Source organism: Pelodiscus sinensis, chromosome 29 (genome assembly GCF_052426305.1).
Source record: "Pelodiscus sinensis isolate ZL-2025 chromosome 29, ASM5242630v1, whole genome shotgun sequence".
Classification (NCBI taxonomy): Eukaryota; Metazoa; Chordata; order Testudines; family Trionychidae; genus Pelodiscus; species Pelodiscus sinensis.
This window is the reverse complement of record NC_143080.1, coordinates 5,847,947-5,860,774: the sequence shown is the minus strand read 5'-3', so window position 1 is coordinate 5,860,774 and position 12,828 is coordinate 5,847,947. Positions and strand designations below refer to the sequence as shown.

Genomic DNA, 12,828 nt, shown 5'->3' with positions numbered 1-12,828 from the left:
ACTACATCCAGTTCTGTTGACAAAGCAAGCTGCTTTGTCGTCATAACAGTGTGGACGCAAAGGACAGTGTAGATGTAATAATGCCTTCGATCGACAGAACTCTGTCAACAAAAGGCATTATTCCTCGTAGAATAACTCAAAGGCAGCGTGGACGCAGGTATAGTTTTGTCGACAAAACCCTGTAGTCTAGACACACCCTGAAAGTTGTGAGTTTTGTAGAGGAATTTGAAGGGGAAGGGAAGCTATTTGGAGCACTGGCAACGGCAGGCTACTCCAAGAGCAGAAGGTGGTGTGAGCAAAGGCGCCAAGATGCAAGTTGGAGGAGACTGAACAGCAAGGAAGGAGTGTGGGCAGCGCACAAGGAAGGCATCTCAAGCACTGTTCCCTCTAGTCTTTTCCATCTATGTGCAGATTTTTTCCTATCCATGTGCATAATAAATTTTATGCACACCAAAGCAGGTGTGAATGTGCACCACTGGGAGAAACAAATCTAGCTGTAAGCACTCTGCTAATCAGCTGGGCGGCATTAGACTCTTTCTTGCGTGGCCGTACACACACACAGCTTACAGGGAGCACTGGTCTCAAGGTTCAGTGCACCATGGATCTTGGGAAGCAGTCAGCATCGAGGCCAACAGCGGGAGTTAAAATTAATTGCGCTCTCATGGCAATTGAAATGAATACAGATGACAGCGTTATCAGAAAGAAATCTCTGGCAGGACAAAGGAACAGATGCAACAAGGTGCAAATGGGGAGACTGAGGCAATGGCTACATTAGATCATTTACATTGGTGGAGCCAGACGAATGCAGCTGAGCCACTGTAGGCTACTAATGTACTTGCTCTAACAAGGGGAGAGAACTCCCCTGTCAACTTAACTACTTTAGCTATGTCAGTGGGAGAAGCTCATCTCTCTCTCTCTCTCTCTCTGTATCTATCTCTCTATCTCTCTATCTATCCACACTGCAACTTAAAGTGGTGTAACTTACCTCACTCAAAGGGCAGGGTTTTTCACACCCTGGAGCTACTGGTGTAGATATAGACTGAGAGGAAACCACTAGTCACATGTTGGAAATCATCATCTAGTCAGTACTGTTTGTGGCAAAAATTACACAAGACGATATGGATTCTAGATTATCTGAATACTAGTATATTTTATGGTATGATGTAAATATTCTGAATTCTGCATAAAAGTCTGCTTTATGATTTACATCTGTATAGGACTGTCCTTGTGCTATTTGTTTCTCCAGTGGCTAGTCCAACAGGGCCTTTACATGGGGGATTTCAGCCTGCTACTGCAATAGAAATAATAATAAATACTATTTCACACCTCTTCTCATCTATTGTCTCCACCTAGTCTTATACTTAGCTAGGGGCAATGGCTCTAAATGCTGTATATTGGGAGGCAGTCACATTAATGACACATCATATATGGATTGTGCCATATTTGTAAAAAAAATTAAATACAAATAAAATAATAATTTCAGAAAAAAACATCAAATTCTATCTATCTATCTATCTATCTATCTATCTATCTATCTATCTATCTATCTATCTATCTATCTATCTATCTATCTATCTCCAAACACCCTGTCTATCTACCTACCTATCTAGGACCGACCACCTTAATCACACATTAAAGTGTTGGCTCTGTTGCTCACTTTCCTCATTCACACAGTGCTCTGCCAGTACATTGCCATGTTCGGCTGCTGACTCTGACATTGTCTCCTACCCCAATCCATCACTGCACCCAGAACCCAGCAGGAAAATAGAAAAGGAGAGTGAACCAGCTGGGCCTTTCATCCCACTTCATTCTTCCTGGTATTCCCTAATGTAAGTCTCTTTGGACTCTTCTTTGCCAGGATGATCGATCATGCTCCCAGCGAAGTAAATGCCAGGAATTTTAATTGCATCGTAAAATATCAGCATTCTGCAAGCAAGTGAAACTCTCCAAAAAGGAACCGAGGAGTTTAAGGATGAGCTTAGAGTAGATGATTCTGCTCTTGCTGCACACGCTCTGCCAGACCTCCACTTCATCGCTAGCAAGTGTGCCGAGACAGCTCAAAGCTCTGAACTATCGGTGCGAATGAAACTGAAGAAATGTACAAACCCTGCACCTTCAAAGGCATATTTAAGACCTACGACAGTAACCGATGTTGCCCAATTCCGCATGGTAAGGATTTAATTTACCTTCCTGGAATTTTGTCAGACATGATCCTTACTGACCAACAAATCATTAGTCAGATAAAAAGCATGGTCTGAATCGGAAAGGTTGCAACACCAAAGGAGCAGTTTGCATGGTATCCCACACCCACACACAACAATTAAAGTCACTTTTACCATAGAGTACTGATTTCCAACTTATTCTCTGTCTGCACATCAAAGAAATGCAAAAGTGTAATTGACGACGCTTGATAGCAATTATGCAAATTCTATAAGGTAATTTTGAAAATTGACAAGATAAAATCATGTATAACAAGGATGCAGAACCATCACGGAAGCCCGGCTTATGAAAGCAAAGCTCTGCTGGCTTGGACACACCCTCCTCATGGAGCACTCGGAATTTAGAGAAAATATTCTGCAGTGGAGTTTTGATGAACAAAGGAATCGGGCAAAGAAAGGGAGAGAGATGTCCAGAAAAGTATCTCTGCCCACTGTTATAAAACAGCATCGGTGGGAAGGTGCAGCAGCAAATTAATAATCACTTTGGTGGGAAAAACAGTAGCACGTGATGGTGTACGTTTGGAAGCAAAAGGGTAGTTTGCTATCACAGAGAGTCAAAGTTTATTGACCTGACTAGCACATAGAAATGCATTTCCCTTTCTGATCAAGGGCAGGATTTGTGCGTAAAGCACTGGAGTGTTTAGCTATCTATAAATATACATTTTCCCCCCTGAAATATTTAACATGGAACTGACACTGAACCTATTTCAGCATGCAACTCAGGTCATGGGATGTGCTGGCAAGAAAGTGGAACTTTGCACTGCTAACTCAGAACCCCTGAAGGAGGAGAAGGAACGGACCTTCAACCAGCTGGCTGTGGTCTGTGGTTAGATCATTTGTCAGCGTTCATACACACCACATCCCAATTTCAAGCAAAAACAACATGAATTTCGTTTTGTCCACAGATCCCCAGAGTAACTCCAACTTCCCAGCATGAGTGATGAAAATCAGATTTTCCTTCTTACTCAGGACCACGTCCTTGTTGAGTTGTGTCTGGGGAAGGACCGAGTCCTGTATCTGAAGGAAGGATGGGCTTGATTTAAGACACCACGGCCCAATTCAGCAGCTTCAGATTCAATTCTTGGCTCAGCCATGGCTTCTCTTGGGGTGCTGGTGCAAGCCACGTCATCAGTATGTACGTATCTTCCTACCCTGTTGGAAGGATTGTTCTAATGCTGCTGGGATTTCCATGCACTATAATCAATCAGACACTTAGTGGTGATCACGGTACCTTACCACACATAGACGGGATGATGTTAAATCCATCAACATTTGGGAGGCACTTAGAATGCCATAATGACTGAAGCCATGTAGGAGCCCAATCCCAGCCGGAAATAGGAGATGGTTTGAGAGGTGTGAATAGGAGGAGTAGGGCTTGGAGAATTAGGTGCTCATAACTGAGTGGTTTTTCAGTTACCCTTTTTTCTCCAATATGGAATCTTTTTCTTTCTCACATTCAAGCAACACAACGTAACCTCTCCTTGTCCAGTGTGCTCCTGATCTCTCCAAACTCACGTGTTAGGGCTTCTAGAAATCCAGCATAATATCTCACGCTGGCGAGTTTGACTATTCATAGTTGCCTGGTTCTGGTTGGATGCAAAGAAGCCGTTCTGCTCTTGAGATGCAGCTGACAGCTTCTCTTTCTTCCCTTTAAGGACCATGCTCTATATAAATGAGTGTTGGTCATAACATCTACCTTAAAGGGCTAATTAGGTGGATGTGAGACAAAGTCCAATTACTACCAATAGTTGGTAGTAAATTTCCATCTATTAGGGAACGTGTGCCTTTGTGCACTTGAAAAGAAAAGCATCCCATCATTAAGATGTCCTCTTGGGTGAATGCTACTGGCCTTTTGAGTAGTATGCTAGCTCTGAATACTCCTCTCGTTCTCATCTCTGCGTGACAGCAGTACGGGTGTCCAGGCTGTCAGAGCAAATTAGAATGTATTGACACCAATTACTATGCAGTTGAGAAATGAGGACAGCTCTTCCCACTTTAATTACCCTGCTCACTTTAATATGATGAGACATTGGCAATGGAAAAGACCTATTCGGTCACATCTACCTCACCCTCATGGAGGCAGTTGTCGCTTGACTGTCCAGACCGGGTTTACATTACATTCCCTATTTCAGGAGTTCTCAGCGTTTTTCATTCACAACAACACACATGAACAGAGAAACTGTCCATAAACAACCCCAGATCCATTCACTGCTGCAAGGAACGTTCTCCCTTTCCAGTCACAGACACAACACATCCAGCAATTGCACACACGGGGAGAGTAACATTAATAAGTATTTAACATATTTTTACACATTTTCATAGAACCATAGAATTGGAAGAGACCTTAGAGGGTCATCAAGTCCAGCCCCCTGCTCCAGGCAGGACCAATCCCAACTAAATCAACCCGGCCAGGGCCTTGTCAAGCTGAGACTTAAACACCTGTAGGGATGGAGACTCCACTACTTCCCTAGGTAACCCATCCCAGTGCTTCACTACCTTCCTAGTGAAATAGTGTTTCCTAATATCCAACCTGGACCTCTCCCACCACAACTTGAGCCCATTGCTCCTTGTTCTGCCATGTGTCACTACTGAAAACAGCCTTTCTCCAGCCTTTTTGGAACCTCTCTTCAGGAAGTTGAATGCTGCTCTCAAATCCCCCCTCACTCTTCGCTTCTGCAGACTAAACAGACCCAACTCCCTCAGCCTCTCCTCACAGGTCATATGCTCCAGCCCCCTAATCATTTTGGGGCTGAATATTTATATCATGATGTCTCAGATCCTTGTACAGCAAGTTTCACTTTACCAAATGTTTATTCATTCCTTCATTTTTATGTCTATGATCCCAAATTACATATGAAAACATGTTGATTAAAGGCAAAACAAAAATTAAAATAAAATAATAACAGATAAAGAGCTTGCTGTTGTTATATATTCTATGTTTTATTCCCTGCATATAATTTAGAGTGCTGTTTTTCCTGGCTTCTTGTTCTGAAATTTTCATCATAAGGAAATGCTGATGATTCATAAAACATCATTGCCAATGTATTTTTGAAAAAACTGCTGACATACAACTAACATTTCTTGTGTACTGGGATTTCTGGAGGGAAACTGCCTTTGGGGAATTATCCTTGGCATAAACAGCAAGACTAGCCATCCCCATGGGAAGAAGAAACACCCTATTGGTGACTCCCACTGGGGAAGGTATAAATAGTGATCAGTGAGGACAGAAAACGTGCAGTCTGAATTCGTATCAAGCTGTGCCTCTTGCTTTGGGCTTTGGGTTGGATTCTTAACTGCCATCACTATGAGCTACAGCACCAAGCAGACTGTTACTCTCGCTACCAAAGGAAAGAGTAGTGGTGGTAGCTGCGTGGCTGGAGGTAGTGGTGCAGGAAAGATCTCTTCCGTGTCTTCTGGGAGATATGGCTCCTGTGGGCTAGGCAGTGGTGGAGGCTTTTCGTGCAGGAGTTTTAGTGGTGGTGCTGGTAGTTTTTCTGGAGGTAGCTGTGGAGGTGTCTTCGCTGGAGGTCTCCCAGGATACAGCTATGGATGTTGTCCTGGCATTGGGTTGAGCGGTGGTGCTTCCCATTGTGGCTATGGAGGTAGTTTCGGTGGTGGCTCTGGTGTTGCAGTTGGTGGTGGCTTTGGATGTGGTTTTGGTGGTGGTGCTGGTGCTGCAGTCGGTGGTGGCTTTTTTGGCGGTGGTGTTTGTGGAGATGGTGCATTTGTTACCTGTGATGAAAAGCTGACCATGCAGAACCTCAATGACCGCCTGGCTTCGTACCTGGACAAGGTGCGATGCTTGGAGGAAGAAAACGCTGCCCTCGAGTGCAAAATCAAGGAGTGGTATGCCCACCATGGGCACTCAGATTCACCAAAGGACTACAGCTGCTACTACAAGCAAATAGAAGATCTTCAAAAGCAGGTAACATTTTTTCAGCTGAATTCCCCATTGTAAGATCTTCGCTTTGAATCAATATTCAGAGTCTACTGCAGTTGTGTGGGGCATTATTTCACTTTTGTAAAATGTTTTTTGCAGACATACGTTTAAGGCAACTGCATGTATGAAATATAAGTGAGGGTGTCAAAACGCCTGAGTCCATTTACAATCAGCCTTTTCTGGGCCAGATTTGTACAAAGAGAAACAGGTTACATAGGCAGGGAACACTATGGGTCTGGTCATTACTCCTCATAAATGAAATATGGAACAGGATGTTTCAATGTATTTATACCCAAAAGGAAGACGAAAAGAAAAATGCATTCATTAGTCTACTGAGTTATTCTCATTATTATATTTTATCCTGTCTTCAGTTTTCTTGGATGCTAATTGCAATCTCATTTCTATTTCAAGCAAGTTTGAGCTGCTATACGAAGTCGGGGCATGGAAGGGGAATATTCCCCCAAAGCACAATAAGAAATAAATACTTGTCACCACTAGGTTTTAATGGGCAATTTAATGTTTGTAAAAAACCTTTGCCATGTGTATTCTGAAGAAGGATTAGCCAGCTAGGAGGAACAAAGCAGACAGAGTCACAGGAGAGAGAAACGTGCCAAATGCTGAGCTGCAGTGTAAATCTCATAGTTACGAATTCTAGAGCAACTTTGAAAATGTGAAGTTTGTAGATTTCAAAGCTGCTGGTATTTTACCTGTATTTGTATATCCCGATTCCTTTCATTTATTTCATTGCACACACTCTGGTATTTCTCAGACATTTCTCCTGGGATCTGAAATCTTCCGTGCTTCCTCTCTATCGGAAATTGAATACTGGGAGACACTGAGTGTGAGTGAAGAGACTTAAGGGCTAAGAGTCTCCTGGACCCTCTTCTTTTCCAGATTCTTTGTGCAACCCTTGAGAATGGCAAGATCATTCTGGACATTGATAACAGCAGGATGGCAGGTGATGACTTCAGACTGAAGTGAGTACCACTCTCTACATGAAAGACATGAAATAGATACAGACCAATGGGGGAGACCAAAGGAACAATGACACAATATTGGTCAGGCTGTGGTCTCAGATTTGACATGTGTCTTCCATCTTCGACATTAGAAGTGCCTAGAAGTGAGGCATTTCCAGAACGGGGAGCTTGAAGCAACAAAGAGTAACTGGTTGATGTGTTTAGGGGGCTAACATATAGGGACAAGTGCTGTAAGCTGGCATGCGTCCACTGAAGGCAATGGAGCTAGGCAGATTTATATCCATGGAGAGCATGACCCACAGATTTTGAAAAAAGAATTGAGATTATTCCCCAGTGGAAGTGCAGAAAAAGGAGTGTGTGACCTCTTGTAGCAAAGACAGTAGAGAAGAGAGGGACAAAAAAAGCTGAAGAAGGTCTTTTATGAACCATCAGATCCTGGACGCTGCCTTTGAACATCCAGAGAGACTGGGCAGCAGACAGGCGGTGTTCTATTTTAGCCCAGACAGAGACGTAACATTGGCAGAAGGGACACGCAAACCCCATATAACCTGAGGGAGCCTGCCAGGATGCCTGAGCGGTGGGCTCGGGGGCTGACTTTTCTGTGCTTCTTGTCCATGGTGTAGGTATGAGACTGAGCTGGCCCTTCGCCAGACTGTGGAGGCTGATACTAACGGCTTACGCCGTGTTCTGGATGAGCTGACCCTGTGCAGGTCTGACCTGGAGGGGCAGCTCGAGAGCCTGAAGGAAGAGCTGTGCTGTCTGAAGAAGAACCATGAGGAGGTAGGTTTCCTGAGCTAACACAATGTATGTTGCATGTCACTTACAGCAGGGCTCTGAATTTGATACTAACCCCCAACACTACTGCCATTACAGCCAATAGACTATGAATGGAATACTGCCATTACAGCCAATAGACTATGAATGGAATACTGCCATTACAGCCAATAGACTATGAATGGAATACTGCCATTACAGCCAATAGAATATGAATGGAATACTGCCATTACAGCCAATAGAATATGAATGGAATACTGCCATTACAGCCAATAGATTATGAATGGAATACTGCCATTACAGCCAATAGACTATGAATGGTGATCTGCATTACGGCCATATTACTCCTTTCCCCAAACCCGTTACCTAATCATATGCATTCGAATGTAACATACAAGGATGGTGGGTCCTGTGCCGGAGTATTTGTCACAGGCAGGCCAGGTCCCTCCCTTATGGTTTGGGAGCAATGTAGGAACCATGGGAAGGAATGTGAAGCTTCTGGCAGCTCCTGGGCTCTGTAAAAGGGGAAGGAGAGAGCGCTACCACTGTCACTAGTTACAAGTCGGATAAACCATGCAGCAGCTTTGCCAAGGACTGAGGATATCACTTGTCTCTTCACTGGCATATTTCATCCACAGAACTTAAAACATTGCATAAGCAATTAATCCGTGTTAACAACATCCCCATGATTCTAGTTTTTGTGAAGCCAGAATATACAAGAAATGGTTATCTTGTCCAAAATCATTTAGAAATGCAGTAGCAGATACATGAAATGGCAGGTCAGGAGCTCTAACCACTGGACCACGCTCCCTTCTTTGAAAATGTAAATATAAAAGGGGAAAAAATATTAAAAGAGCCAACATATGGTGACATGTCTCAATGAAAAACAGATTGCTTTGTCATAAATTTATTTAGAACAAAGCGAACCTGTAACACTAGTACCAACCTATTCGGGAAAATGAGTGAATTTCAGTCATCAGACTTAATGCTGTCAAGGCACGTATGCTCCCAAAATGGCACTGAAACTGTTTGACTGGAGTTGATTGACACAGGAGCCACACACACAAATTGTATCTGTTGTGAAAACATAAACTATCACAGGAAAACGGCCCTTATGTATGATCCAGTGACACAAAAGTCCCAGGAGAAAATAAAGTAAAAAACAGTCCTTTTTCTATGCAGAAATAATGAGGATTTCATTAATTTGCTGAGATTAACCATCCCATGTCCCAGAAAACACAGGCTGGTTTTTATACCTCAGGAGAGGACTATAGAATTTAGCTTGGGAATCATCAGCGGTTTCCCCAGCAGAGCTGGGTGTGTCCTGGAGAAGTGGCAACAGAGTCTGGTGCTGTTAGTGTCCGAAATGGGCCTCGGGATTAAAGGCTCCCCTGACAGCGGAATGCTGCTCTCATGCACCAGAGAACTCAGCACATATCTTGTCTTTTAAGCTGATCTGGGTTATCTTTGCAGGAAATCAAATGTCTGAGAAACCAGTCCACTGGCGACGTCAATGTGGAAGTCAACTCCTGTCCTGGACCAGATCTGAAGAAAATCCTAGATGAGATGAGGTGCCAGTATGAAAAAGTGATTGCTCAAAATCGCAAAGAGGTTGAGGATTGGTATAAATGCAAGGTAAGTACTTCATGACTATAACTCTCTCAGGTGAAAATGCAGGAGCTATTCCAGAATCACATATGCACGCTGTGGGGAGATTTTCATATGTTCTAAATATGATCTGCCTGGATGTGTAGTGCCCTCGGCATAGGGGAAGGAGGCCCGGCGTACACACAGTGTATGTTTCTCCTGGAATAACAGGGCTTGCTACATGTCATTATTGAGGTGTGTTGGCGGAACAGTGGGCGAACCTCTAGTTTAGGACAAAGGAGAATCACAGGTGAGGCTGTGAGGAGCCGTAGCATTAGAATCACAAGGGGAGTTCCAATCAAGAGATGGGATTCATTCCTGTGTGCAGAAAACTTGCCCATCCCGTCTGTCTTACATGTATTGTTAGCCACTGCTTTGTGCATTCACTAGACTCACCGGACAATTAAAAATCCCCCGATGCTCTTTATTCTGTGTGTCTGTTTCTCAGATCGATGAGGTGAATCATGAGGTCATCACAAGCGGTCAGGAGGTGGAGTCGTGCAACAGTCAGGTCTCCGAACTTCGACGTCAGTTGCAGGGCCTGGAGATTGATCTGCAAGCCCATCTCAGCCAGGTAGGGATGTTGTCATCACTGAAAGCTCACCTATGACACACTGATACATGGATTTCTGGACTGATGGGGGACCAGGCAGGCCTGACCTCTACGTAGCAGTGATGATGTCACTGACTGTTAGCAACAATTTGCTTTAATTTCTGCATTGGAAATATCCAGCTTTCTGCATCCAAATGGGTTTAATTTGGTGCCTGGTTAAAGTACATGTGGCTTTATTCCTTCAATTCTTAGCGGAACAACCTGGAAGCCTCTTTAGCTGAAATCGAAAGTCGCTACAATGCCCACCTGTGCCAGTTACAACAACAGATCATCTGTGTGGAGCAGCAGCTGTGTGACTTGCGCGCAGAAATTGAGTCCCAGAATCACGAGTACAAGGTCCTTCTGGACGTCAAATGCCGACTGGAGCAGGAGATTCACACTTACCGCTGCCTGCTGGAAGGAGGACAGCATGATATTGTGTATGTAGGCTACAGACCAGTGGGGAATAAAGCAAACACCTACGCGCTCATCCCTGCATAAAGATGTAGCCTGAGCTTTTGCGAAAAGTTCAGTCACTCCTGCTTTTACCCAAAGCGCCTGGCATGTCCCCAACTCCATTTGCTTTTGAAATGAGCCGGCTCATTAATGAGGCAAAGATTTCCTGGTTTGGAAGCCAGGTGCAGAGCAGAATCTGTGTAAAAACTCTCTGGCAATGGAAGCCTACAGCTAATTCATCCTTTGGGGGGACAAAGTCAGTGGGGAGACCGGCTGGCCTTGTAGTGATGTGCTGTTGCTGTGCTGTATGGAAGACGAGAGCAAGGACGCTGTCAGTGTACGGGTCGGGTCCTGGCTCTTTGCGGGACTGGTAGTGGGTGAGGACAAGTAGTCGCAGGGTTGGCTGCTGTTCCATTCACCAGACATTCTTTCCTTGTCACAGTATTCAGGAAGGAGGGAGCGGTGGCGGAAGTGGAGCTGGTAAATGCACAGGAGGAGGAAGCGTTGTCCTTACATCATCCCACAGCTACTCTACCTCTTCCCACGGCCTCTCCCATGTCCCGTCTTTCCACTCTACTGAGAAGGGTGAGCACTGACTTCGGGTATCAGGGGGAATGTTTCTTTAGTCCTGTTCTCAGCAACAGGACGAGAGGGAAGCTTCTGTTAAACTCTCACTGTGAGGTGGCTTTGAAGTGCTACAGCTCACCTTTCAGGACTGTGTTGTTAGGCACCTGGAGAGTGTGGAAGGACATAGTGCCAGGGCTAAGGCATGCTACGGGTAACATCATCAAGAGAAGTGTCAAATGGATCTGGGCCTCTCTCACTGTGAATTATGAAGGGTGAAAGTCAGTTAGAAGAGAGATAAAAGAGAGGGAGGGGAAAGAGGAGGAAAAAAAGAGGTGAAATGAAAGCAGAGACAGAGACGGAGTCTAAAGGACTTGGAGAAAGAGGCTGGAAATGGAGGCTGGATGTGTTGTAGGGCAAAGGAGGAGGGAACAGGTCCTTAAAACAGAGAGCGATGGAATCAACGATGTGTTGATGGTGGATGGGAAAAATGGGTCCTAGCCCACAAACAATATCTCGGGCAAGTCCATCCTGCTGAGGGTTGTGCAATACTTTACATTTGCATTCTAAAAAAACCAACCCCCATTTGGGGCAGAGTGAGCCGGGTGTGTAGGCGAATGCACAAGGATAGGAGGAGGGCCAAAGGAGCTGCCCTTTGCTTTCCCAGCACAGCGGCTGGCCTATCCTGCAGTGTCCGTGTTCTTCTCTTGTAGTCTAAACAGGAAACGATTTGGGGGAAGCTCTGGAGTGCATCAGAAGAGTGTCTGTGCCGCTCCGCTCTGAGCGTGTACGTCAGCAACGGGCAACCCACAGGAGTGATTGGGCCACATGACGGGCTCTCCCTTGTCTCAGTGGGCTGCATGATTGTCAGTGGAGGGCTGCCTACAGCCCATGGCCCCTGGGGTTCCACCTGTGGCCCATGCATCTCTCCCTGCCTCTTTCCCCATCACGCATCTCGCATGGGGGCCCCGCACGTCAGCACTTTCAGATGGCCACGAATCTGCTGACTGGTTCTCTGGCCACGCTCCTTCCCCTCCCTCCTAGAGCTTGAGTTCACGGAACAGCTGATTCGCAGCTGCTCAAGCTTCGGGAGGGACGGGAAGGAGCAGGGACCGGGCGCAAATCAGATTTGTGGGAGGAGGAGGCATAGGAAGTGTAGGGCCCCAGTGAGCAAGAGGCGTGTGGGAGACAGGGACAATTAGGAGGCTCGTGGACACAGGTTGCCCAGCCCTCTCTAAGCAAAGTAATAGCTCTATTTATTTCTCCCCAGGGCATGGCAGAAAGATCTGTGACTAAGCAGAGAAACCAGCATCTTCCAGTGCAAGACCCAGGCACGGACAAAGCGAGAGCTGACCCAACGCATTCATTGTGGATCTAGGCAGAGCTTGGAGAAGCGCTCTTCAGAATTACTCAACGCTGCTAACGCCAACATTGCTGTCCTAAGGGGCCCATCTGGCCTTTGGTCCAGCTTCCTGCCTACCATGCTATTTGCTTCTTCATTCTCTCATGCTGTCCAATCACAATAATTCCTTACTGGAGATAATCTGTACCGTGGCTGGTAATTTACCCTTTACAGAAAAGGTGTCTCTAATAAAACTGCTTCTGCTTGATGCAATCAAGAGACCTGTGTCTGGGAAATGAGTTCCTCTTATCAATTGG

General features: G+C 45.2%; 1 protein-coding gene and 1 long non-coding RNA gene across 3 annotated transcripts in view; one reads left to right on the top strand and one right to left on the bottom strand.

The window, feature by feature from the left end:
- The window catches only part of LOC112544311 (uncharacterized), a 157,775-nt gene that overhangs the window by 38,281 nt on the left and 106,666 nt on the right, over window positions 1-12,828 (bottom strand). The gene's annotated exons all lie outside the window — the stretch shown is intronic.
- On the top strand, window positions 5,524-12,789 carry LOC102456176 (keratin, type I cytoskeletal 19-like). Its single transcript, XM_006114306.5, has 8 exons — window positions 5,524-6,144; window positions 7,054-7,136; window positions 7,760-7,916; window positions 9,384-9,545; window positions 10,006-10,131; window positions 10,363-10,589; window positions 11,048-11,190; window positions 12,440-12,789. Exons 1-8 carry the CDS (start codon window positions 5,524-5,526, stop codon window positions 12,463-12,465), a joined length of 1,545 nt encoding a protein of 514 aa, XP_006114368.4. The 3' UTR covers window positions 12,466-12,789.